The sequence below is a fragment of the Panthera pardus genome, unplaced genomic scaffold, assembly GCF_024362965.1.
Source record: "Panthera pardus isolate Hobbes unplaced genomic scaffold, ASM2436296v1 HiC_scaffold_18, whole genome shotgun sequence".
In the NCBI taxonomy this organism is placed as follows: Eukaryota; Metazoa; Chordata; class Mammalia; order Carnivora; family Felidae; genus Panthera; species Panthera pardus.
The window spans coordinates 10,403,827-10,431,430 of record NW_026526743.1 but is presented as its reverse complement, the minus strand read 5'-3'; the positions used below and the strand labels follow the sequence as shown (position 1 = coordinate 10,431,430).

At 44.1% G+C, this 27,604-nt stretch overlaps 1 protein-coding gene and 1 long non-coding RNA gene across 9 annotated transcripts in view; one reads left to right on the top strand and one right to left on the bottom strand.

The window, feature by feature from the left end:
* The window catches only part of ZNF470 (zinc finger protein 470), a 47,126-nt gene that overhangs the window by 12,924 nt on the left and 6,598 nt on the right, over positions 1 to 27,604 (bottom strand). For 2 of the 5 annotated variants that reach the window (XM_019439125.2, XM_019439126.2), the window contains exons 3-8: positions 23,991 to 24,117; positions 23,714 to 23,809; positions 21,757 to 21,920; positions 21,017 to 21,131; positions 20,124 to 20,219; positions 9,012 to 13,273 (exon numbers count right to left, since the gene is read on the bottom strand). In XM_019439125.2, coding sequence (XP_019294670.1) covers positions 11,571 to 13,273; positions 20,124 to 20,219; positions 21,017 to 21,131; positions 21,757 to 21,920; positions 23,714 to 23,809; positions 23,991 to 24,117 — 2,301 coding nt within the window. In that variant the 3' untranslated portion in view covers positions 9,012 to 11,570. Of the gene's footprint in view, positions 1 to 570; positions 13,274 to 20,123; positions 20,220 to 21,016; positions 21,644 to 21,756; positions 21,921 to 23,713; positions 23,810 to 23,990; positions 24,118 to 27,604 lie in introns of those variants that run through there. The other 3 variants (XM_019439127.2, XM_019436907.2, XM_019436906.2) reach the window with 3 other exon arrangements.
* LOC109259378 (uncharacterized) lies at positions 45 to 11,146 on the top strand. Of its 4 annotated transcripts, none has more exons than XR_008423417.1 (4): positions 45 to 160; positions 2,138 to 2,217; positions 4,427 to 4,653; positions 11,040 to 11,146. It is a non-coding gene; the product is annotated as an uncharacterized LOC109259378 (long non-coding RNA). The 4 variants fall into 4 exon arrangements; XR_008423416.1 differs by lacking the exon at positions 45 to 160 and adding an exon at positions 175 to 340; XR_008423415.1 differs by lacking the exon at positions 45 to 160 and adding an exon at positions 1,077 to 1,204.

Genomic DNA, 27,604 nt, shown 5'->3' with positions numbered 1-27,604 from the left:
TCTGGTGGCGGGGAGAGGGCGCGACAGAGAAGAGTGAAGCAGGAATGGGATGGGTTCTTTGACCACACCCTGGAAAGGCGGGGTCCCTCTCCACTTCCAGAGGAGCCCACCCCTGCGAACCCCATCCCACAGTGACCTGCGGGGCAGGACCTTGGACCAGGTCAGGTGACTCTGGGCAGGTCAGCCTCACACTCCCGGCCCCCGACTCGCTGGCCTCCTGGGTCCGCCAGTCCGGGAAGGAGCCTGTCGGATCAGGGGACCCATCTCACACCCCGGCCTGAGGGACCCCACCCCAGACTCCGGACTCCTGGGACTGCCAGCCCAGGAAGGAGCGTGTCAGGTCAGGGGCCCCCCTTCTTATACCCAGGCTCGAGGGTCACTACCCCCGACTCTGGACTCCTGGGTCCACCAGCCCGGGAAGGAGCCTGTGGGTCAGGGGACCCCTGTCTCACACCCGAGCCCGAGGGACCCCATCCTCAACTCTGGACTCTGGGACCGCCAGCCCCCGCGGCCGGGGCCGCCCTCCGCCAACACCGTCGCGGCCGCGCCCCAGCCACCTGTCACCCTTACCTCCGACATCCGCTCCGGTCCACCCCTCCAGCCTCACCGCCCCAACCGGGCCCGCGCCGGCCTCGAGGCGGCGGCGGCAGCTGGAGCGCACGGGGCTGGCCTCCCCGGGGAGGCTGTCCGGAGCCCGGGTTCTAGCCGTCATTCGTTCCCTCACGCCAGCCGCTCACGCGCCGCCAGAACGCGCGCGGCCGCCCCGCCGGGTCCGCCTTTCTCTTAGACCCCCGCCGGAAGTGGGCGTGTCCTCCCGCCGCAACGGCCCCTGGGGAGGGTAGTCCAGACCCGGCGGCGCGACTGCTGGGCTTGGTTCCCCGACCCGGCCTCGGGGCCGCTACACTCAGCCCCCTGCTGAGGCCCCCAGACGGGGAACAGAACCGCCCAGAAGCCTCTCAGTCCCGACTCCAGGCGCCCAAAGTACAGGCCGGCTCCCTGAAGCGAGCCGAGTCCCGAAGATTCTGGGAACCCCCGCCAGGCTCAGAGTGCGCAGGCGCCGCCGTGAGGCGCACAGCGCGGAGGCCTGGGTACTGCGTCCCCGCGCCTGCGCCTGTAGTATCGCTGGAGGCGTGCGGCGCGCAGGCGCTCGGAAAGTGGGCGGGGCTTAGGGCAGGCGGGCCCAGAAGCAGATCCTTATTGATAGGTGAGTAGAGATCTGAGTTTTTGTTTTGTGCGTGCGTGCGTGCGTGTGTGCGTGTGTATAACTTGTCCTGTGTGTGTGTGTGTGTGTGTGTGTGTGTGTGTGTGTGTGTGTGTGTGTGTGTGTGTGTGTGTGTGTGTGTGTGTGTGTGTGTAACCTGTCCTGTTTCATGCCTACCAGTTCTCTCGCTGATAGAACCTATGCCCCCCAGCCTGTTTTTTTCTCGCCCTGCTAGAATGAAAGAGCCCGAAGACACACAGCTTGTAGGGCCTGTTTAGGGCTGTACTCCCAGAAAATGAAAGAGTGGCACATGGTAGGTACCCAGCAAAGAAATAAAATTCCCAAGTGTGCAGAGGCTGGTCCACTACCTAACACTCCCAACTTAAGCCACTCTCAGACACATCCCGTCACTCAAAGCAACACAGCCCCATCGAGGCGCTGGTTTTCCAGGATCCAATCTCTCTGACTTTGTGGACCCCGCCATGAAGTGAATTGTAGCTGCGACGACGCCATCTTTAAGTAATTGTAAATGGAAGCTTACTTAGTGTTTGTAATTAATTTGTGGTTAGAATCGGATAAAGACGATACTGATAGTTTCCATTTTATTTTAACTTTTTAACATTTATTCATTTTTTTGAGAGACAGAGCATGAGTGAGGGAAGGGCAGAGAGAGAGAGAGAGAGAGATACACACACACAGAATCCAAAGCAGGCTCCAGGCTCTGGACTGTCAGCACAGAGCCCGATGCAGGGCTCGAACTCACCAACGGTGAGATCATGACCTGAGCCGAGGTTGGCTGCTTAACCGACTGAGCCACCCAGGCACCCCTGATATTCTCCATTTTAGAAGTAATGTGTAAAGAGTTTGGAAACCTTCACTGACATCTTCACAAGAAAAACATTCAACAAACTGAAAATCAACAACTTTTTTTTTAAGACCCATCAGAAAATAGAAGTCACAAAGGAAACCACACCCCAAAATTTGGAAAGACCGGCAAATACTGAAAATCATGGCAGGTATGAGCTTACCTGAAGCAGAAGCTGCTGGAATCATAAACTTACACACTCTTCACTGGTAATTTTGGTGAACTGGAGGTTTAGTGTGGACTGCATTGTGAGTTTAAAACTCCTGGAGCCCTAGATGGGCTCTCCTACTTTCATGGATTTTACCTCCAGGACCTCCACCAAGTTTTAACGCTAAAGGTCAGGGTGGGGGAGTCTTCTTGAGTTTTGGGCAAGGGGAGGGGAAAAGTAAACATTTTGTAGTACACTCAGAGCATTTTCCGTAACAAAACCCTGCACTTAGGAAAACTACATACCAGAGCCTTTTTGGACTTGAGGGAAGGCATTTTGGGCAGGTCCCGCCTCTCTAGGCTTTCTACCTCAGTAAAGGCTAAGAAGCACTTCCGAAGGGCAGAGTCCAAGTGCTCAAGCCCACTGAAAAGCTGAGATTTATTCATAAGATTATACAATAGTTCCCCCTCCCCTTAATAGACTGCATACAGCTAAGGAAAGAGTGAGTGAGTTTGAGGACATGCCAATAGAAACTCTTCCAACTGAGATACAAAGAGAAAAAAAGAATGCAAAACACTCAGGGGGTGCCTGGGTTGGCTCAGTCAGTTGAGCATTGGATTCTTGATTTAGGCTCAAGTCATGATCTCACTGTTCAGAGCCTGCTTGGGATTCTCCCCCCCCCCCCCCCCCAATTCTCAAAATAAAGAAAACTTTTAAAAAAGAGTACCAAAATAACAACCATCAGAATATCCAGGAACCATGGGACAATTACAAAAGGTATAACCTGTGCATAATTGTAATACCAATAGAAGGAAGGAAAAGAAACATTTGAAGTAATAATGGCTGAGAGGTTTCTAAAGTTAAAATGACAGACACCAAGCCACAGATCCAGGAAGCATAGACAATACCATTGCAGGACAAATATATACAAAAAATATATACACCTAGGCATATCATATTCAGGATGCAGAAAAATCAAAGATAAAATCTTGGATTGCCAGAGGGGAAAAGACATCTAAGGGAGAAAATAATAATATAAAAGTTTCAATTAAAACCAAAGAGGACATAAAGAAAAGGGGAAACAAAATATTGATTATGTAAGGTGACTGTCAATCTAGCACTCTTGCTAATGCCCTTACAGGTTCTAATTGGTTTTTATAGGTAAATCTTCATATCTACCAATAATAACAGTTATATCTACTCTCTCCCTATCACTGCGTCTCTTAGTTCTTTCTTTCCTTACGGGATGGCTGGACCTCCAGTACCATGCTATTTGGTGGGAGCAATACTGGATGTACTTGTCTTATTTTTAGTGTCAAAGTGAAAGCATTAAGTACAGTTGTACTTATTATTTTTTTATGTTTATTTATTTTTGAGAGAGAGACAGAATGTGAGTGGGGGAGGGGCAGAAAGAGAGGGAGACAGAGAATCTGAAGCAGGCTCCACACTCAAACCCATGAACTGTGAGATCATGACGTGAGCTGAAATCAAGAGTCAGTCACTTAACCATCTGAGCTATCCAGGGACCCCCCGCAACCCTCAGTTTTTCTCTATAGTTATGAATCTCTTATGGTTTGCCTCCTTCTCTGTTTTTATCTTATTTTTCCTTCCCTTCCCCTATGTCCATGTTTTGTTTCTTAAATTTCACATATGAGTAAAATCATGATATCTGTCTTTCTCTGACTGGCTTATTTCCTTAGCATAATACCCTCTAGTTCCATCCATGTAGTTGCAAATGGCAAGATTTCATTCTTTTCCTTCGCAGAGTGATATTCCATTGTGTGTGGGGGGGATATAAATATATATATACCACATCTTCTTCATCCATTCATCAGTCAGTGGACATTTGGGCTCTTTCCATACTTTGGCTATTGTTGATAGTACTGCTGTAAACATTGGGGTGTATATGTCCCTTCGAATCAGCATTTTTGTATTCTTTGGGTAAATACCTAGTAGTGCAATTGATGGGTTGTAGGGTAGTTCTATTTTTAACGTTTTGAGGAACCTCCATACTGTTTTCCCTAGTGGCTACACCAGTTTGTATTCCCACCAGCAGTGGAAAAGAATTTCCCTTTCTCCACATCCTCGCCAACATCTCTTGTTTCCTGAGTTGTTAATGTTAGCCATTCTGACAGGTGTGAGGTGGGATCTCACTGTGGTTTTGATTTGTACTTCCCTGGTGATGATTGATGTTGGCCTGCTCACTTTCAAGGAAGCCAGCTGCCATGTTGTGAGCTGTCCATGTGGAAAGAATTGATATGTCCAGACAAAAGCCAGCAAGGACCCCAACCCAGCCAACAGTTTAAGTGAGTGCGTCTGCAAGATGATTATCCTCCCATGAAGCCTTCAGGTGAATGTCGCACTGGCTAACAACCTGCCTGCAGCCTTGTGGGAATTGAGGCACCCAGCTAAGCCACACCTGGACTCCTTACCCAAAGAGTGAGCTAATAAACATGTTTGTTTTAAGCCACTATGCTTTAGCGTAATTTGATACACAATAGCTAATAATTTGCCACTGTACCTCTTAAACTCTATGATACAGTAAGTTAAAATAGGGATTCTCTTAGTAGTCATGGATATCACAGGGATTAGAATGACAGTAACTACTGTTACTAAAACCCATGTCATTCTTCATTCATATGAGGACTTTAAGACACAGAACAGATGAACATAAGGGAAGGGAAGCAAAAATAATATAAAAACAGGGAGGGGGACAAAACATAAAAGAGTCTAAAATATAGAGAACAAACAGGGTTGCTGCAGGGGTTGTGGGAGGGGGGACGGGCTAAATAGGGAAGGGGCGTTAAGGAATCTACTCCTGAAATCATTGTTGCACCATATGCTAACTAACTTGGGTGTAAATTAAAAAAATAAAATTAAAAATTAAAAATACAACAAAAAAACACCATGTCATTAACTTAACCCATATGAGTTAATTTTTCACTCACATAATAATCCATTGCTGGTGTTCTTCAGTGACTGATGGCTTTCATCCAGATAGTAGTTTAGGGGCCTGGAGTTCTTCCATATTGCAGTTTTGCCATTCCATGCTATCAAGATTCTTCTTCCAGCTGGACCATACAGCCGCATCTTAACAAAGCCCCAATTGACATACTCCTATCCAAACCACACTGAAGATTAGTCTAATAGCCATAACTAGAAGCAAGAGTGGCTGGGTAATGTAGAACATACCTGGATATTCACATTCCAGAATCAATTCCAGACAATAGAAAAAGGGGTGGTCATCTAGTCATAACACAGGTAGCATTAACAAATACCCAGGACCTTGGAAAATAATCATTACAGGTTTTTGGTGACCGGACCTGCTATAAACTACATGTATAAATGCAAGTCTTTTAGGAATTCCAGTGGAAATGTTCATAGTGACTTTTGTTACACTCATTCAAGAGTACTCAGTCCTTTTTCTTTTTTTTTTTTTATGTTTATTTTTTAGAGAATGCGAGTGGGTTGGGGCAGAGAGGGAGGCACAGAATCCGAAGCAGGCTCCAGCCTCCAGGCTCCAAGCTGCCAGCACAGAGCCTGACGTAGGGCTCGAACTCACGAGCTGTGAGATCATGACCTGAGCTGAAGTCGGCCGCTCAACCAACTGAGCCACCCAGGCGCCCCTACTCAGTCCTTTTTCTATTGACACAAGTCTGTGTGGGACTTGACAGCCATGCCATGAAGTGTTTTTAACTAAAACAAAACCCTAATGCGGTTTCAACCCTGGGGATCAATGATTAAATATGGTGGAAAGATCAAGTATCAGAACATCCTTGGAGTTCTGCGGTTTATTACAATGATTTCATTTTCTTCCTGTGGCTAACAGTTACCCTGTAATTCAGCTACAACACATGACATAGTTCAGTACTCCCCTTTCAAATGCAATCTGTCATGAGAAGTCCCAATACATAAAGGAGGAGGCTTGAGGAAGATTTTAAGATGTTAGTGCTTCACGTCAAAAGAACATGGAAAGGCTACCGGCCCCTGACAGGGGACCTTGCAAAAGGTGAGCCAGAGGCTTAGACGTAAATAACCCAAGCCAGCATTTTAAACCCCTGAATTCTTTTGTCTTCTGTCACAAGGGAGATATGGCAAGAAGGATGAGTAGGGAGGTTTCTTAAGGCTTGAGAGAATTCAAAGTTTTCTAAGATGCTTGAATCCTTCATGATGGCTCCATTTTAACAACATAGATTCAGATCTTTCTTAAGACTTCAGTTTCATTTAAGAGACGTGACAAGTTGGGATTCAGTAAAAAATCATAGCTCAACAACTAACTGGACCCACTGTGGCTTTCATGGTTAGAGAGTAAGATGATTCCCAACATAATCACAAAAAGGCCTTGATTTTAACTTTTTGCTTAAGGCCACAATTTCAAGTGGCCTTTTAATTATCTAATTTCATTATAAACAAGCATCACACATGCTTTTGGAACTAGGATTCCTCATCGCCTTTCGTTGTTGCTAAGAGCTACCTAGTCATTAATGTGCCATGGGCTTATAATCCTCCCCTATCAAAGAGAGCCTTTCTGAGGTGCCTGGGTGGCTCAGTCGGTTAAGTGTCTGACTCCTGATTTCCACTCAGGCCATGATCTTGCTGTTCGTGGGATCAAGCCCTGTGTCTGGCTCTGCCCTGACAGAAGGGAGCCTGCTTGGGATTCTCTTGCTCTCCCTTCTCTCTGCCCCTCGCCTGCTCTCTCTCTCTCTCTCTCTCTCTCTCTCTCTCTCAAAAATAATCATTAAAAAAATAAATAACAGCCTTTCCTAGGGTTGAATGCATCACTGTATTTTATAGCAGCATTATTTACTGTAGTCAAATTATGGAAGCAGCCTGTGTCCACTGATAGATGAATGGGTAAAGAACATGTATACACACACACACAATGGAATATTACTTAGCCATCAAAAGGAATGGAATCTTGCCATGTGCAATGACACGGATGGAACTAGACAGTTTATGCTAAGTGAAATAAGTCAGAGAAAGACAAATGCCACAATTTCACTCATATGAGGAATTTAAGAAACAAAACAAATGAGCAAAAGGAAAAAAGACAAACCAAGAAATACTCTTAAACCAATGGTTACCACCAAGGAGGTGGCTGGCAGGATGGGTGAAATAGATAAAAGGGATTAAGAGTACAGTTCTCTTGATGAGAACTGAGCAATGGATAGAACTGTTGAGTACCTATATTGTACACATGCAACTACTATAACACTGTATATTATCTACACTGGAGTTAAAATAAAATTGAAAAAAGAATAGCCATTCCTAATACAAAACAAAAGTTCTCAGTCTTTTGATCTCAGCAATCCTTAATATTCTGCTTCTCTATTGTTTGATAATCATTTTCTTTTTTCTTTTTTTTTTTAAGTTCATTTATTTTTGAGAGTGAGCACATAACGGAGGGGCAGAGAGAAAAGGAGACAGAGGATCCAAAACAGGCTCCATGTTGACAACAGAGAGCCTGATGAGGGGCTCAAACTCACAAACTGTAAGATCGTGAGCTAAGCCAAAGTCAGACACTTAACTGACTGAGCCACCCAGGCGCCCCTGATAGTCATTTTCTAGTATCAGTTGCCACATGGGCTAGCTTTGGGAACAAAAAAAGCAGACTTTAACTTAAAATTAGAATATATATATATATTTTTTTAATTTTTTTTTAACGTTTATTTATTTTTGAGACAGAGAGAGACAGAGCATGAATGGGGGAAGGTCAGAGAGAGAGGGAGACACAGAATCGGAAGCAGGCTCCAGGCTCTGAGCTGTCAGCACAGAGCCCGACGCGGGGCTCGAACTCACGGACCGTGGGATCATGACCTGAGCCGAAGTCGGACGCTTAACCGACCAAGCCACCCAGGCGCCCCTAGAATATATTTTTTTAAGTAGGCTTCGTGCCCAGTGTATAGCCCAACACAAGGCCCAAACTCACGACCCTCAGATCAAGACCTGAGCTGAGATCAAGAGTCAGACGCCCAACCCACTGAGCCACCCCAGGCGCCCCAGAAGTTAAATATTGGAAGAACACCAAGTACTTCACAGATTTAAAAACCTGGACAGGAATGGTTTTAGTGGATAGACTGGCATGTAGGGGTGCAGAAATCTTCAGGCTGCTGTCAAAGAATGGCTCACTTCCAACGATGGTACTTCCTTCCGCTGGTACAAGGGCCCCAGCCCATCACAATGGACACCGACTATGCAAGGCTGAACATTGGCCCTGCTCCTGTCCCTGTGTCTCCAAGCCACAAATGAGAAATCTGATTGGCTTAATTGCAGCCACGTGTGACTGGCAGTTCACCAGAGCACCACAGAACGAAGAAAGGGAACGTGCCAACAAAGAGCCAGAAGTGGGTGTGCGAAAGACAAAAAAACCGATTTTGGGCACCTGGGTGGCTCAGTTGGTTAAGCCTTTGATTTTGGCTCAGGTCATGATCTCATGGTTCATGCGTTCAAGCCCCACATTGGACTCTGTGCTGACAGCTCAGAGCCTGGAGCCTGCTTCGGATTCTGTGTCTTCCTCTCTCTCCGCCCCTCCCCTGCTCATGCTGTCTTTCTCTCTCTCAAAAATGAATACACATTAAAAAAATACTTTATAATACAAAAAAAAGACAAAAAAGGTTTCAACATTTATACTGAAAAAACATATATACACACACACACGCGCGCGCGCACACATATACACGCAAACATATATATATCCAATATTAATTTTGACTCTATGGCTACAAGATGAGTTTACATATTAGGTTTTGCAAGTCACATGTTTCTTTTAATATATTGTGGACGGACAACTCTCCATAGAGGCATACATAGAATTTAATCTCTTTCTTCTAACCAGACAATACAGTATTGGATAATCACAATTTAATGAACCTGCTTGGCAGGATGCTGAAATCCAATTTATCATAATTACAACAATTCTGCAATAAACATTATTTACATCTATTTATTCCAACGGGACAAAACTCCTAGATCTAGAGTTACTGTTGCAAAAGGAATGCACATTTATAATGTTGGTAGGTCATACTATATTGGCATCCTGAAAGACAGGAGACCGATTTACACTGCTGATGATCAAGTATCTGTTTGCCCACACTGATGCCAATAGTGGATATTATCCAAATGTTAGACTGAAATCCATCGGAAAGCCAAGAAATTTTGTTTTAACTTGTAATTTTCTGATGAGTGAGACTAAGAACTTTACAGATTGTCTTTACTCATTTGAACTCTGCAACTGACATGCCTGTTGGGAATGCACTATTTTTTCCCACTGCTTTGTATGTGTAATAGCTCTTTGTTCCTAAATGACTTGTCACATAACTTGTATTAGTCTGTCAATTGTCTTTCACATCTTTTGGGGGCCTTTCACCATTCTGAAGTTTTAGATCTTTGTATAAGCCAACTTACTCTCTTGCCCATGTCTTCTAGGACCCGAGTTAGGAAGGATTTCCTCTTTTTTAGGTTGTTTCTTGCATATCACTTCCTAATTGGAAATGTTAACAACAATTTAAGTGTGTGTGTGTTTTTTTGACAGAATGGATAACCAATTGTCAAAACATAATTTCCCCCATAATGAAAAACCAGTCTTAGTTTATACCAAAATCTGAAATGCTAAGAAACCGATTTTTAAAATGTCCTGCTTGGTCATGATCTCACGGTCCGTGAGTTCGAGCCCCGCGTCGGGCTCTCTGCTGACAGCTCAGAGCCTGGAGCCTGTTTCAGATTCTGTGTCTCCCTCTCTCTCTGCCCCTCCCCTGTTCATGCTCTGTCTCTCTCGGTCTCAAAATAAATAAACGTTAAAAAAAATTAAAAAATAAAAAAAAAATAAATTGTCCTGCTTATGCTTGCCACATTAGCTTTCCTTGTGCTGTTTCAACTAGAACTGTCAAAGTAAACATACCCTATGGGGACTCTGTTGTGAATGACAATTTACAAACACTTTAACAGTACTGAGTATTTCATCTAGAAAAACAGATTTCTCCTCTACTGACATTCTCATATTTCAATAATTCCTTTTTACGTCTATTCATAAGTTGCCTTGTAGTTTGTCTGGTTTTTGAAGTGAGAGTTGCATTATGCTCGCAGAAATGATTAGAACTTTTTGTATATTCTCTGTGCTACAGCGGGGTTTGGCAGACTTTTTCTGTAAAAGAAAAGAGAGTAAATATTTGAGCTTTGCCTCAATACTGACTCAACTCTGCCATTGTGGAGTGAAAGCAGCCACAGGAAATACGTGAACAAGTGAGTGTGACTGTATGCCAATAAAACTTTATTTACAGACACTGACATTTAAATTTAATGTAAATGTTCACGTTGTCACAAAATCTTCTATTCACTTGTTCAACCATTTAAAATTTTAGACCATGGGCCATACAAAACCAGTCAGTGAGACTTTGACCGTGAGTCACAGTTTGCTGAGACCTGCTTTAGATCAGTTTAGCTTATCAGTTGACAGTTCCTTAAAAGTTTAATGAGTTCATAGGGGCGCCTGGGAGCTTAGTCGGTGAAGTGTCCGACTTCGGCTCAGGTCATGATCTCGCGGTTCGTGGATTCGAGCCCCGCGTCTGTCTCTGTGCTGACAGCTCAGAGCCTGGAGCCTGCTTCGGATTCTGTGTCTCCCTCTCTCTCTCTACCCCTCCCCCACTCATATTCGGTCTCTCTCTCTCAAGAATAAGTAGACATTAAAAAAAAAAAAAGTCTGAATTCATTTGTGAACTCAGGTGATTTTAAATAGATCAGATCTTTCCAAATTTTCTAAGTCTTGAGTACCATGTCAACAGTTTTAACTTTGTGCATATAAATCTTGCATTTTTTTTTTATTGTTTCAGCTCTTTTGTTCCAAGCGGACCACTCATCCATGTTCTCTACACTAAGACTGTTCTCAGATGGATAGTAAAGCTGAATTTCCTCACCAATAAAGTCGCATCACCTCACATTTATGCAGATGAGATGGAAAGCCACAGTTCTAACTCAACATTATGGAACCGAGTTTTAAACCACTGCTGGCCAAACCTCACTGACTACCTGTAAGCTACCTCGACGGGTGTCTCCTGGCCTCCTTCTATGCACTGTTTTATTCAGAGCTGACCCTGATGACTCTTCAATGTTCCCAAACAATGTTTTTTCAACACCTGGGATGAACCAGGCACCGTGCTAAGCGCATCTTACGGATTAACCAGTTTAAAGGATCCCAACGCAAGTTTTTATATGAGGAGTGATCTGTATTTACACTTTAAAAAAAATCAGGCTGACTGCAACGTGGAGAACAAACTCATAAAGGAAACAACAAAACCACACTGAACAGACAGAGGGTCCCGTGTTTGAACTACTGGAATAGTCCAGCTGAAATAACACTGAGACTAGGGGGACGACAGTGATGGCGGACCCCAGAGGAACCTGGGGAGAAGATCCACAGGACTCGATGTGGAAGGGAAAGACGGACGTGCTGTTGCCTCTCCGTTATGAGTTCTTGGGTGAGCAAGGTGTGCGCTCTGCCTGAAGACTTTCCTGCTTTTCTTGTAGTTGTAGGATCTCTCTCCAGTGTGGACTCTCTTATGTTGATTAAGGTGTCCGATTTGGATGAAGGTTTTCCTACATTCTTTGCATTCATATGGTTTCTTTCCAGAGTGAATTCTCTGATGTACACTAAGGGACTGACGATGGCTAAAGGCTTTGCCACATGCACTACATTCGTAAGGTTTTTCTCCTGTATGACTTCTGCGATGACAAATAAGGGATGACTTTGTCTTGAATGCCTTCCCACATTCAATACATTCATAAGGTCTTTGGCCAGTGTGAAGCCTCTGATGTTGAGTACAGGATGAGTTATCACCAAAGGCCTTCCCACATACGACACATTTGTAGGGTTTCTCTCCAGTATGAACTCTCTGGTGTTGAATGAGGTGTGTGGTTTGGCTGAAGGCTTTACCACATTCCTTACATTCATATGGTTTCTCTCCCGTATGAGTTTTCTGGTGCTGTGCAAGGTGAGCCTTCTGGGTGAATGCTTTACTACAAACCTTACATTCATAGGGCTTCTCTCCAGTATGAATTCTCTGGTGAGTAGCCAGCTGGGAACTGATGCTGAACGATTTACCACATTCCCCACATTCGAAGGGCTTCTCCCCAGTATGGATCCTCAAATGACTAGCAAGGTGTATATTCTGCCTAAAAGCTTTCCCACACTCTTTACATTTAAAAGGCTTTTCTCCAGAATGCACTCTTTGATGTTGAGTGAGTGATGCATGATGGCTGAAGGCTTTTCTGCAAACATCACATTCATATGGTTTTTCTCCAGTATGAATCCTTTGATGCACAGTAAGGGATGAGCCATACCTAAAGGATTTGTCACATACATCACATTTGTAGGGTTTCTCTCCAGTATGAATTCTCCTATGTTGATTAAGTCCTATGTGATCACTGAAGGCTTTCCCACAATCGATGCAATCAAAGGGTTTCTCCCCAGTGTGGTAATATCTCCAATGACGAATAAGGGATGTGTTCTGTATGAAGGCTTTCCCACATTCAATACATTCATAAGGCTTCTTGCCAGTGTGACATCTCTGATGTCTAGCAAAGGATGAGCCGTCACTGAAGGCCTTTCCACATTCGTTACATTTATAGGGTTTCTCTCCAGTATGAATTCTCTGATGAACAGTAAGGGATGAGCTCTGGGTAAAAGTTTTCTTACATTCATTACATTTGAAAAGTTTTTTTCCTGCATAAATTCCTGTATGTCTTATTACCACTGAATTTTTGGGAAAATTTTTCTTCACTGAATCATGATTATGAACTCTCTCTTCTGAAATGTCCAAATGAAACCATCTTCCAGATTTGTTAAAAGTACGTTCTCTTTCCTTCGAGAGCATCTTGTTATGAGTGATTGTCTCTTGCCTGAATTGTGTCTCCTGACCTACCAGCTTCCTTTCAAACACACCCTCAGAATCCCAATTTTCTCTGAAAGTGGAACACTCCAAATTAGTGTTTGAAGTTCTGTCTGTTACTTCAGCAAATGAATCCTGCTTTAGAAATAATTCCTGGGTCTCATGTATAGATTGTTGACCTGAAAGATATCAAGAAATAAATATCTCCTTTATTGTGTGCTAGAAAAAAAAAAATGAATTTGTTAAAAGGGAATTGTGAATGAATTCAGTGGTTGGTGAATTAAACCCTAATTAAACCACATAAACTAGGTGCCTTTAACATGTAAACATGGGGTCTACAAAGTATGTAAGTAAGCCCCAGGAGCCTAGGAGGGGCGAGTAGAAAAGAATTAAGTGTTTGTGGAATCAGTTACATATTAGGGGAAAGGAACTAGGAAAACGTTCTGCAATCACACCAGCTAAAAATTCTCTGGCATTCATTACCTTTACTCTCTCTCCTGCCCTGTCCATCCTACTTCAATGTCAGAGCAGTCATCACATAACAAAAGCTATTCCAAGAAGCAAACCCAAAGCACAAAAAGGAGAACTTATTCTTTAACATTTACGACGATTATCTGAAGGGTTTCCCCTACAACCAGAAAATGGTGTTTCTGCTAACCGCATCTTCTTTGATTAATTTTAACAAAACCTACATTACCAACTGACAGCGGAAGCTCAGTGGACATAGAATACCATTTTTACACCTACCTGCATGCTTTCACAGGCCTGACACTTCTCTGGCCATATATCAATGCACAGGACCTTGCAATTTAAGTTCTCAGTTTGAAGCAACTGTTTTTACAAAAACAATGAGCACTACCATTATATTTCATCACACCACATACACAACTGAACAAGCGTATGTCTTACCTCGGACTCTAACGCTTACATGGAGGAGTGTATATGCCTGAAGTCCTTTTGTTAAAATCACTTAGCATGCACCCAAAATTTGTGCATGTATAGTTATATCTCAATAAATACATGTAGACGAAAGTGGTAATGGACAGATGATGCGGAGAGTCAAATGTCTGGGAAAAAATGATCTTAAAAAAGGGAAAATAAACTCTTTTTAAATGACATCTAAACACTAAAAGTTTTCCTTCTTAGATTGGTAAAGAGACAAAGATGCCTGCTTTTCCAACTTCTACTCAACACGGTACTGGAAGTACTAGCCAGAGCAATTAGAAATAGAAAAGGCATCCTAGCTAGAAAGGAAGAAGTAAAACTGTATGTGTAAATGGTGTGGTCCCATATATACAAAACCCTAAAGAATCCGTGAGAAAAGTATTAGAGCTAATAAATCAATTGATCAAAATTATAAGATACAAGATCAACACAGAAAAATCAATTGTACTTCTATACACTAGAAATGAACAATCTGAAAAGGAAATTATGAAAGCGATTCCATGAAAGATAGCTTAAAAGAATGAAATATTTAGGAATAAATTTACCGAAGGAGGTACAAAACTGTATGCTGGCAACTATAAAACATTGCTGAATGAAATCAAGAGGACATAAATGGGAAGACATCCTATGTTCATGGATAGGAAGAGAGCAAGAAAGAAAGTAACTCAAAGAAGACCAAATTTGTGATGTGGTACAAATGGGATGATATACATATTAATAAAAAGAAAAAACTATCAGGAAAACAAAAGGTCAACATAAATGAAGACTTCTACGAAAGCTTCTGTGAATAAAGATACCACCCGACTTAAACGACTGCATAGTGAGAAGAAACAGCATGTGCGAACTAACAGGCTACACAAAAGTGGGAACAAAATGTATCACGTTTTTGAGACAGGGTTTATATTCATACTATATAAAGGCAAGAAAATATGACCCAACAGAAATGTAGGAGATGAGTATAAAGACACCATTAACAGAATATGAACTCTAAATGGACTTAAATTTTTTTTAACGTTTATTAATTATTGAAAGACAGAGAGAGACAGAGCACAAGCAGGGGAGGGGCAGAGAGGAGGAGACAAAGACTCCGAAGCAGGCTCTGGCTCCGAGCTGTCAGCACAGAGCCCGACACAGGGCTCGAACTCATGAACCGTGTTATCATGACCTGAGCCAAAGTCAGTCGCTTCACCAACTGAGCCACCCAGGCATCCCTGAACTCTAAATGGATTTAAACTGCCTATTTCTCAACACTACAAGTACCTGGGGAAATGCAAATTAAACGAAACCTCCATTTTCACCCAAGAGCTTCGCAAAAAGTAAAAAAATACAAAGTACTCGCGACTGGTGAAGATGCCTAGAAATAGGTATTCTTATATACTGTTCCAATGGTATAGCATTATATCCATGAAACTTTTTTTTAAAGAAAATGTATACTTTGATCATGTACAAACTGGACCACAGCTTATTATAGGTAAAAACAGGAAAAGACCTAAATATTCAAATATCCTTAACAGTAAACCAGTTAAGTAAATCATGGTGCATCTACTTATTGTTATACTAGGCATCCATCAAAACAATGATGTAGGGGCGCCTGGGTGGCTCAGTCGGTTAAGTGCCAACTTCGGCTCAGGTCATGATCTCACAGTTCGTGAGTTCGAGCCCCGCATCAGGGTCTGTGCTGACACCTCAGAGCCTGGAGCCTGCTTTGGATTCTGTGCCTCCCTCTCTCTCTGCCCCTCCCCTGCTCACACTCTGTCCCTCTCTCTCTCAAAAATAAATAAACTTAAAAAATAAAAATAAGAATAAACACAAAAATAAACTCAAAATGGATAAAGGACCTGAATGTGAGACAGGAAACCATCAAAACCCTACAGGAGAAAGCAGGAAAAGACCTCTCTGACCTCAACTGCAGCAATTCCTTACTTGACACATCCCCAAAGGCAAGGGAATTAAAAGCAAAAATGAACAATTGGGACCTCATGAAGATAAAAAGCTTCTGCACTGCAAAGGAAACAATCAATGAAACTAAAAGGCAACCAACGGAATGGGAAAAGATATTTGCAAATAACATATCAGACAAAGGGCTAGTATCCAAAATCTATAAAGAGCTCACCAAACTCCACACGTGAAAAACAAATAATCCAGTGAAGAAATGGGCAGAAAACATGAATAGACACTTCTCTAAAGAAGACATCCGGATGGCCAACAGGCACATGAAAAGATGTTCAACGTCGCTCCTCATCAGGGAAATATAAATCAAAACCACACTGAGACACCACCTCACGCTGGTCAGAATGGCTAAAATGAACAAGTCAGAAGACTATAGATGCTGGAGAGGATGTGGAGAAACGGGAACCCTCTTGCACTGTTGGTGGGAATGCAAAGTGGTGCAGCCGCTCTGGAAAACAGTGGGGAGGTTCCTCAGAAAATTAAAAATAGATCTACCCTATGACCCAGCAATAGCACTGCTAGGAATTTACCCAAGGGATACAGGAGTGCTGATGCATAGGGACACTTGTAACCCAATGTTTATAAAAGCACTTTCAACACTAGCCAAATTATGGCAAGAGCCTAAATGTCCATCAACTGATGAATGGATAAAGAAATTGTGGTTTATATACACAATGGAGTACTACGTGGCAATGAGAAAGAATGAAATATGGCCCTTTGTAGCAACGTGGATGGAACTGGACAGTGTGATGCTAAGTGAAATAAGCCATACAGAGAAAGACAGATACCATATGTTTTCACTCTTATGTGGATCCTGAGAAACTTAACAGAAGACCATGGGGGAGGGGAAGGAAAAAAAAAAAAAAGGTTAGAGAGGGAGGGAGCCAAAACATTAGAGACTCTTAAAGACTGAGAACAAACTGAGGGTTGATGGGGGGTGGGAGGGAGGGGAGGGTGGGTGATGGGTATTGAGGAGGGCACCTGCTGGGATGAGCACTGGGTGTTGTATGGAAACCAATTTGACAATAAATTTCATATTTAAAAAAAATTTAAAAATTTAAAAATTAAAAAAAAAAACAAATACAATGATGTAGAACTACACACATCAAGTTTCCGAGGACAAAAATGGAAGGAGATTTTATAAAAGAAATAATATATTAGACTACATAAGAATGTTTAAATTTTTACAAAATTACAAAAAGGTCTAATTAAACAAAAACTCTTATTACTGTATATGAAAAAGTTTGAAACAATACATCAAAGAATTAGTATGCTGACATAAAAAAAAATCACTGGAACTGTTAAGAAGTTCTGTTAAGATAAGTTCTGGAACTGTTAAGACAAGAATAGAGAAATAATATAAATGAGGAACATTTTACAAAAGGATAAAGAAAAGAAACAAATGTAAAAAAAGTATTCAATCTCTTTCACAATAAAACAAATAACTTTCGGGAATAGTCTTTCACCAGATACTAAGCAGGCAATCCCACCAGCATAGCCAGTGTTATGAGAAAGCAATTATACCCAAACATCAAGTCATCCAGTCACTGCTTAGAGTTGCTGAAAGCAAACGAAACCTTCAGAGCCTAAAAGACGTTCATACCCAGAGATGCAGCAATCTCAGAAAGGTATAGCTTCCACTTACATAAAGATACTGTTGCAAGTGTATATGTGTGTGTGTGTGTGTGTGTGTGTGTGTGTGTGTGTGTGTATACACACATATATATATTTTAAATGTTTTTATTTGAGAGAAAGAGACAGACAGAGAGAGAGACAGCAGTGGAGGGGCACAGAGCCAGTGAGGGAGAGAGACAGAATCCCAAGCAGGCTCAGTGCTGTTAGCACAGAGCCCAACATGGGGCTCGAACCCATGAACGATGAGGTCATGACCTGAGCTGAAATCAAGAGTTAAATGTTCAACTGCCTGAGCCACCCAGGCACCCCACAAGTATATTTTTGATACTAGAAATGTGAAGTAACCTAATTGAGAGATGGGAAAAATGACATGGAATGCATGTGAAAAACATCTGTATGCGTGGCTGAATGTACATGCTGTAATTCTGACTACATGAACGATACGTGTTATCATGACTTGAAGAAGTCTACAGTTGCTTTGTTAACATATTGTGATTACAGGCCATGGTTTAATATTGTTTCCAAACAGGTGATGGGATTACATTTTCTACAAATCATTTTCTTTTTTCAAGTTTTATTTATTTACCTATTAAATATTATTTTATTTATTTTTTTATTTTAGAGAGAGCAAGCGCCCATGCATGTGCAAGCAGTGGGGAGAGGCAGAGGGAGAGAGAAAGAATCTTAAACAGGCTCAGTGGGGAGCCCAATACGGGGCTCGATCCCATGACCCTGGGACTGGTTGCTAACCAACTAAGCCACCCAGGCGCTCCTGTTGTTTTTTTAAGATTTTATTTTTATAATCTATTTTTTAGAGTTTATTCATTTTTTTAAAGTTTATTTATTTTGAGAGAGAAAGAGGGAGAGTGTGCATTCTAGTGAACGAGGGAGAGGCAAAGAGGAGACAGAATCCCAAGCATCTGAGCCATCAGCACAGAGCCCAATGCAGGGCTCAAACTCACAAACAGTGAGATCATGATCTGAGCTGAGATCAAGAATCAGACACTTAACCAACTGAGTCACCTGGACGCCCCTTAATGTTTATTCATTGTGTGTGTGTGTGTGTGTGTGTGTGTGTGTGTGTGTGTGTGAGAGAGAGAGAGAGAGAGAGAGAGAGAGAGAGCACGCACGCGTACAAGCAGGGGAGGGGCAGAGAGAGAGGGGGACAGAGGATTGGAAGTGGGCTTGTTGCTGTCAGCACAGAGCCCAATGTGGGGCTTGAATGAACAAACCTTGAGATAATAACCTGAGCCGAAGTCATATGCTTAACCAAGCCACCCAGGCACCCCAAAGATTTTATTTTGAAGTGATTTCTACACCCAATGTGGGGCTCAAACCCACAACCCCAAGATCAAGAGTGGCACACTCCACCGAAATGAGTCAGCCAGGCACCCCTACCTACAAATCATTCTTTTTTTTTTTTTTTAATGTTGATTTATTTATTTTTGAAAGAGAGAGAAAGAGAGAGAGAACAAGCGGGGGAGGGGCAGAGAGAGAGGGAGACACAGAATCAAAGCAGGCTCCACACTGTCAGCACAGAGCCTGATGTAGGGCTTGAACTCATGAGCCATGAGATCACGACCTGAGCCAAAGTTGGACACTTAACTGACTGAGCCACCCAGGCACCCCACAAATCATTATTTTCTGAAGAAATTTCTTTTCTCTCCCTTCTATATCAAAAGAGGAAGAGAGGGGCACCTGAACGGCTTAGTTGGTTAAGCATCTGACTCTTCAGCTCCGGTCACGATCTCATGGTTCATGAGTTCGAGTGCCGCATCGGGCTTTGCGCTAAAGGTGCAGAGCCTGCTTGAGATTCTCTCTCTTCCACTTTCTCTCTGGCCCTACCCTACTTGATCTCTCTCTCTCTCAAAATAAATAAACTTAAAAAAATTAAAAAAAAAACAGAGGAAGAGGCGCTCCACATATATTCTTGCAATCCAATTTCTGCCCCCGCCCACCCCCCGACTGAAACAAGGAAGCTACTAGGAATCAATCATCTCTGCCTCTGCAATGCCCTACCAGAAATTCTGCAAACGCTACTTTGTTCATTCACCCATAAACATGTCTCATCCCTTCCATTGGAGGGACCATCTGCAACTTCAATGTATGCGTAACTTCCCTCCCTCTCCAACTACCTTCCAACGCCAAGCAGGATGGCACCCTCAAATAACTCTCAATTCGTGGGTCTTACAGGAGCAGATGCTCAATGAAATGAGTGGGCCATGTGATCACAGATAGCTCAGAAGTACGCTGGGGTCAGGACAGGGACGTGTAAGGGACTGAGCACCTCTAAGTGGCCAAGCAGAAGAAGAACATACAAGGAATGAACTATCACTTGAGACACAGCAGCAAAGAGGGAAAGAGAGTACTTTTGAAGCCCAGACCTCCATTTCCTGTCCAGACCTGGAGAACTCGGTGAAGTCCTGTGGGTCTCCCGAACCTCGGTGAGGACCCGGCCCCACCCGCAGCAGCGATTCGGCCCAGGCCTGCTGCACTCACCTGACCCCAGGCCCTTCGGCAGCTCTCTGTCCACCATCCAGGGCTCTTTCTCTTGCTGCAGCAGAGAGACCAAGTTGGCCTTAGACACACAGGACCCTGCACATGGAAAGACATAGGTTCTGTCACACACATGACATTCTTCTTTTCTATTAAAAAAAAATTTTTTTTTTAATGTTTATTTATTTTTGAAAGAGAGAGACACAGAGTGCGAGCGGGGAAGGGGCAGAGAGAGAGAGAGGGAGACACAGAATCTGAATCTCAGGTTCCAGGCTCTGAACTCTCAGCACAGAGACCAACGCGGGGCTTGAACCCACGAACCATGAGATCATGACCTGAGCCGAAGTCAGATGCTTAACCGACTGAGCCACCCAGGCGCCCCTTTTATATATATTTTTTGAAGTTTATTTATTTGGAGAGGGAAGTGAGAGAGCACACACAAGAAGGAGAGGGGCAGAGAGAAGGAGAGAGAATCCCAAGCAGACTTCAAGCTGCGAGCGTAGAGCCTGACATGGGGCTCAATCCCATGAACCACGAGATCACGACCTGAGCCGAAATCAAGAGTCAGATGTTTAACTGACTGAGCCACCCAGGGGCCCCTTGACACTCTTAAATCGAGAACCAGTTCCTTGGTTTTGAAAGAAAAGTGTTTAATTATAGTAAGAAATAAAAAGGAAAGTGAGCAGTATGCGAGACTCACTGAAGACGATGCTTCAAGCACAATGAAGATACCAACTTCCAACTCTACAAATGTCAAATTCTCATCTTCAGAATCATGACAAAAATTTAGCTCAACACTTCAGAAGACCCCTCCCTGACCTCCACAATTCAAAACCAAGGAAAGGAAGTGGCGGGTCCTGAAGACGGGTCCAGATTGAGGAGAGGGACATCCTTACCTACGGACCCCAGGTCACTACGATTCTCCCACATCACATTCTTACAGAAACTCTTCTGAGCTGGGTCCAGCTGCTGGGAGAAGTCTACGGCCATGTTCGTGATGGTCACCAAGCCCTGAAACGGTACAAACACACTTTTGGATCAAACGGGCTCACAAGCCGGCAGTGGCTCTGGGAAGGTGTGTGACAGAGGCTGCCCGTGCCAAGAATTCTCACTCAGGTCCTGAGTGCTCCGGGTCACATAATGACTGGGCCCGGTCATACTGTATACATTTGGGGGAAAAAGACAAAAATAGGAGAATCTGTTTCTGCCATGGGTGATCTATAATCCTGCAGAGGAGGACGAACTTACACACAGTATGAACTTCCCAAGGCTGACTGAAGGTCTCCCCACCTTCAACTTGCCCGACTCGACAAGCCTGCAGGTTTTTTCTCCCACATAATCTCTGAAGACAAGGGAGGGCGGAGATCCTGCTCCAAGTTTTCTCACGTCATGGCACGTTGAATGTTTCTGATTGAGACACGCTGGTGTGTGGCTCATGACAACTGAACCGCCCCCCTCTTCTGCTGCGCATCGAGACCGCATGCTCTTCCTTCTGGCCAGATCCTCTGTCTACAGGAAGCACCCTATTCAAATGGGAACTTCTCCCGAGCTTACTGGACTCGTGGTCTCTCCCTCAAGAAGGGTCTCTTTAGGAAGGCCACTGTGTCTTAGCTCAGTGGTTGATCTCCTGACTTACCGGCGGCCTCTCAAGCAGAGCACCATAATCCAAGTCTTCCCCTAATATGGAGCGTTCCAGACTGTGGTTTGTGAGTCTCTCCATGATCACCACCTGGGACAACTTTTCTTTACAGCTGTCCTTCTTCGCGGGTAACTCCTTGGTCTCTGGACCTGCCTCCAAATCTGAAAGGCATTAAGAAACCGAACCTTTCTCCATTATGTAGTAGAACGAAGAAAAATTCCAAAATGTAATCAGAGGAATTAAGATCCTCAAAATAACATAATGTATTGAAAACTTTCTTTTTTCTTTTTTTAATTTGTTTTTTTTTTAACGTTTCTTTACTTTTGAGAGAGACAGAGACAGAATGCGACTGGGCTAGGGGCAGAGAGAGAGGGAGACACAGAATCTGAAACAGGCTCCAGGCTCCGAGCTGTCAGCACAGAGCCCGACGCGGGGCTCGAACCCACGAGCAGTGAGATCATGACCTGAACTGAAGTCGGATGCTCAACCGACTGAGCCACCTAGGCACCCCGAAAACTTTCATATGACTAACCAACCTTCCAATCCCATGTTTATGTAGCTTTAGTCCTAAAGGATACAATATGAGCTTTCTCACGTAGATATAAGATACCAGGTGGCTGATATAAACAAAGAGAGAAAGGAGGCTAAGGGAAAAAAAAACTACTATACGATCCTTATTTCGGCAGTATTAAGTAAAACTCACTTTGACTCTTTCTCCATTTTTCCAGCAAAAATTTCTTCTGTCTCTTTTTTAAACAGTGCCTCTTTGATTACAATGCTAACTAACAAAAGTTCCAATCCCGGCTTTAGAAGTTCAAGTCTTCATAACCAACTAGAATCTCAGCAAGACATGAAGGATTGACAGAAGGGAAAAGCCACTGTATTAGAAAATCCAGGGAACGTGAGCTAGTATGTTAAATGGAAAAGTTTCACAAAAACACCCTTCGAGCTCTCCTGTGCCACAGGACAACCCACGAGAGTTGTCGGAAGTTGTATCTGCACAGCCTGTCCTGTTTTGTCGATGCAAACCCTTCCCTTGAAATATGATTGGAACAAAGGTATCTTACAAGAGTCTCAATTCTTTGGAGATTACTGTCATTTCCTGCTGTAGTGACCTCCAAGAGCAGTCTAGAATCCCGATCTCTTGTCTTACTCGATCAATTTGTTCCAGAAGTAACACAGTAGTTGAAATACCTGTATCCCCACGTGATAGAAATATCATTACGGTATCTGTAAGACTCGTCCCCTGAATCAGAAGCAGTGCTCCTGTCCCCCGAGAGCCAGTCACCCAGCTGTCCACGCCTATCTGATGACAGCCTTCCAGACCCATCCCCTGGCCTGCCGGTCTTTCTTGTAATTCTAACGTTTCTGCCAAAGACTGTACTCTCATTCTGGTTTCCCTGGCTTCAAACTGGGAGTGATTTTCCTTCTTCCTCTTACATCCCTATTGATACTTAGCATACATGGGACAGCACTTTCTCCTTCACGTAAGCCATGGATATACACCTTACTTCTCATGCGACACGGTTAATTCCTTAAGAGCTTACAGTCATCCACCAAGCAGCATCTGATGGCCTCACTCATAACTGACAAAAAAAGTCAATGAGAGAAGTCTATACAAGAAGTAGCCTTTTAATCAAAGAGAAAGAAGATAGTAAAAATGACACCGGAACCAGCCAAGGATTTTCCAAAGAACGGACATGATTACGTAAGCCTGAACGACAAAAGGTCTTAGAAGGAGCGAGGAAAAAACGGCATCCAGGGCCGGAGCAAGAAGTCACGTTCGCAGGGAGGGGAGCAGAGGCGGAGAGGAGACAGGGGAGCCCGTGCTCCAGAGGCCTCAATGCTCCCCCCACGCCCGGAGGCTCAGGAATTGCGTGCTGACCATCCTACGCACCTAGGGCCTGAGCTGTGAGCAGCAGGGGCCTCACCCCAGGAGGTCTCCCACACTCACCTGGGCCCCGGCCTCTTGTCAGCCTTCTCTTCACCATCCAGGGCTCTTTCCTCTGTTCCAACGAGGAGATCATATCGGGCTTGGAAACGCAGAGTCCTACGTACACAAGAACAGGAGGCGGTCATGCTGTGCGTCAGTGCAGACCCGAGGTGCGGGCCCCTGGGCCTGAGGAAAGGGCGACAGAGCAAGGCCCGGTGCTAAAGGAGCAGAGGGCCCTGAGTCAGGGCAGCGGCCGGGGGGAGAGGTGGCAGAATGAGGGGTGGAGGGACACCCTTACCCAGAGAGGCCAGGTTCCTGTAGTTCTCCAACATCACGCTCCTGTACAGGTTCCTCTGAGCCGAGTTCAGCCACTCCCACTCCTCTTGGGAGAAATCTACGGCCACGTCCCCAAACGTCACCAAGCTCTGAAAGGACAAAACCGCAGTCTTGTTCAATCAGTGCTCATGCCCCGACAGACTGGGCTTGTTATGGGCTGAGTTGTGTCCCCCGAGGTCATAAGTCGAAGTCTAACTCCCAGTACCTCAGAATGTGATGGTATTTGGAGACAGGACCTGAAAAGGGGTTGTTAAAAGTTAACTGCAGTCATGTGGTCGGGCCCGAATCCACTCTGACCGGTGTCCTTGTAAGAGGAGGAAGCCCCACGAGGGAGGCAAGTGCACAAAGGGAAGACTGGACGGGGACACGGCAGAGAGGGCGGCCGGCTGCAAGCCAGGGAGAAGCCTCAGAGAATACCAACCCTCCCGGCACCGTGACCTGGGACTTCCGGCCTCCAGAACTGACCGGGAAGATAAATGTCTGCTGCCCAAGCCTCCGGTCTGCAGGATTTTGTTACAGCAGCCTGAACAGACTAAGACAGGGGTCTAAGGATTGCCTTCTCCTCATCTGGGGTAAGAGACTATACAGATAAGGAAAAACATGCAGAGAAAAGAGAAAAACATGGAGGCAATTTTGTGCAGGTGCACACACAAGAAAAATGTGATGTCAATTCAGATCAATGAATACGGAGGCTCAACTGTCCCCATGTACAATGGGTGTCAGAGTATTTTTTGACACGAGGGCAAGCGAGGGGCCTGGATCAGCACAAGAATGGGGGGAAATAAATCTGAAGATGAACCTCAAAAGGCACAGAGGACTAAACCCCAAACTAGGTTCTAAGGATTTCTATTTCACTTTCAGTGCTCATTAGATGTGGGGCATTTGTGGTAAAAACAAAAAGTAAATAAATCCACTAACAAAATCCTCTTTTCCGTTTTCTGAAAGAAAGAGGAGTGTTTAGTAAGAATGACAAGTACTACAAAATGCCTTTAAGAATCAAGGTGTCACTGGGGCACCTGGGTGGCTCGGTCGGTTAAAGGCCCAACTCTTAGTTTTGGCCAAAGTCATGATCTCACAGTTTCATGGGTTCAAGCCCCACGTCGGGCTCTGCACTGACAGTGCAGAGCCTGCTTGGGATTCTCTCTCTCCCTCTCAATCTCTGTCTCTCTCAAAATAAATAAAAGAAGAATCAAGGTGCCGACTTCGAGAAGCTGGGAAGTGTCGAGGACGAGGACATACCGAGGAGGTACATGAACACGTTTGTTGCTCATCTCATCCAGAGATGGTGGATTTTTATGTAGCAGACTTTGATGATTTCAGCACAGAATTCGGACACATTCCAAGGTATTTTAAACATTAATTTAATTCAAACTGTGACCCCGGCAATCTGTGGCTTTGGCTTCCCACTAGTGGCTGTCGTCTAGGTTTAGAGGGCCAGGGGCCCTGGCATTTTAAAAGTCTACACTCAAGCCAATAAGCGAGCAAGTCCGACCACCCACAAAGCCTGAACCCAGACCGCAGCACACCCCAGCTCCCCAACCGTATGACGGAAAAATCAACAAAACCCCAGATTGTGATGCGGACTAAATAAGGGAGCACAGGCCCAGCGCGCAAGGGCCACATGTACGTGAACGTTAGCCACGATGCTGCCAACCAAAGGGTGAGCCTTCTCGCTTACAGCTTCACGTAATTCTACTGGAAACAAAGTTCCTTGGAGGTGTGGTGTCTGTTGAATAATTTCTATCGTGCCCTCTTTGACCCGCCCCATTTCTGAAGGTATTCTTAACTGAACTGTGTCAAGACAAGTCAAACGGGTTCTGTATTGTAACCTGCGTGAAGACAGTAACCTTGACGCATAAATCTCCTAAGTGGGAGGCTGAAAGGGCCCCCACCACAGAAAACACCCGGGAATACTTGCAGGAAACAGCCCAGAGCTGCTTGGTGTGCTCTAAGCAAGCGACACGCTCATACACCCACCCGAGCGCTAGTCTAAAACGAATGCTGGCCAGCTCTCAACAACAACTTTGCGACGATAATTTCGCAAGCCGGAGCATCTGACTTGAAAGCAGAGGAACTGATTTGCTGGCTGAATAAGTAATAAGAGCGCTAATTCGGAGCACCCGGATGGCTCAGTCAGTTAAGCAGTTGAGCGTTCAAGTCTTGATTTCAGCTCAGGTCATGATCTCACGGTTTCATGAGTTGGAGCCCTATGTCAGGCAACGTGCTGACAGCATGGAGCCTGCTTGGGATTCTCTCTCTCCCTCTCTCTCTGCTCGTCCCCAGCTTCCGTGAGCGCTGCCTCTCAGAATAAAGTTTAAAAAAAAAAAAAGAGTGCTAATTTTGCTGAGCTCTCTTTCCCTGGGTTGTTCATATCCACGTGCGCCAGCATGTAAATGCCTTCAAATTCTGAAAACTGTGCAAGGCTCGGTGGCATCTTTGAGTATACTGAAACTCAAGCATTTCGAGGCAGGTGCGGAGCGAAATAAGCCAGACATAGAAGAACAAGCATTGCATGATCTCAGTTATATGTGAAGCTAAAACAGTCCAACTTACAGAAGCAGAGAGTAGAATGCCGGTGGCCAGGGGAGGAGGAAATGCAGAGATGGTGGTCAGGCGAACAAAGTCTCACACAGGATAAATGCGTTTTGGAGACGTAATGTATAGCATCACGCCCGTAGCTAACAATACTATGTTGCATCCTTAAAATTTGCTAAGAGGGCAGATGTTAGGTTGAGTGTTCTTGCCACCAAAAATAATAATGATGACGATGATGAGGGCAGGAGGAAACTTTGGAAGGTGACGAATAAGCTTATGGCCTTGATGGCGGGCATGGTCTCACCAGGACACACTTTCCCTCAAACTCATCAAACTCAACACATTAAAAATGTGCAGCTTCCTACATGCCAATCATACCTCAACAAAGTGGCTTAAACACAAACAAAAAACCCTTTCCATACAAATATTTTAAACTGTGTTCAAAGATACAGGTGCTTGGACATATGCTACTGCTCTGCTTTTCTTCTGACCTGATTCTAGAAGCCGGGTTCTCATGGATTCCAGCCTTACAGTTCTAACTACCCGCTCCCTCCTTGCACTTCTTTATTTTCTGGACATTCAAATATTTCAAAAATCTTCCAGATATCTTTTATTAAATGAAACAAATTACATAGAATAGAGTATATGAATTATACACAAATTACAACACCTTTTTAAAAATCTATAGTATCTCTACAGCATCTTTACAATAACTTCATAAGTCTGTTGGTACAAGAGAAAATGGTACCCATTTTTCTAGCCTTTGTTACTACTTGGTCATCGGTAACAAAACCGGAATTGGGAGCTCCTACAAAGAAGAGTGTAAGTTCCAGTATTTTCTCATATTTGCCAACTGGGTTTTTGGGGGTTTGATTTTTCTTAGTAAGAAATGTCCCCTTCTCCACCTCTCTACTCCTATGTTCCAGAGAGACCTAACATCAACAGTATAACCTTCCAAGTAAGACATTTTCTCAGTTTATACAGACTGCCCTTTATGTACAGAATCAATGGCTTCAGTTAGTGCTGTGGTCTGAATGTTTG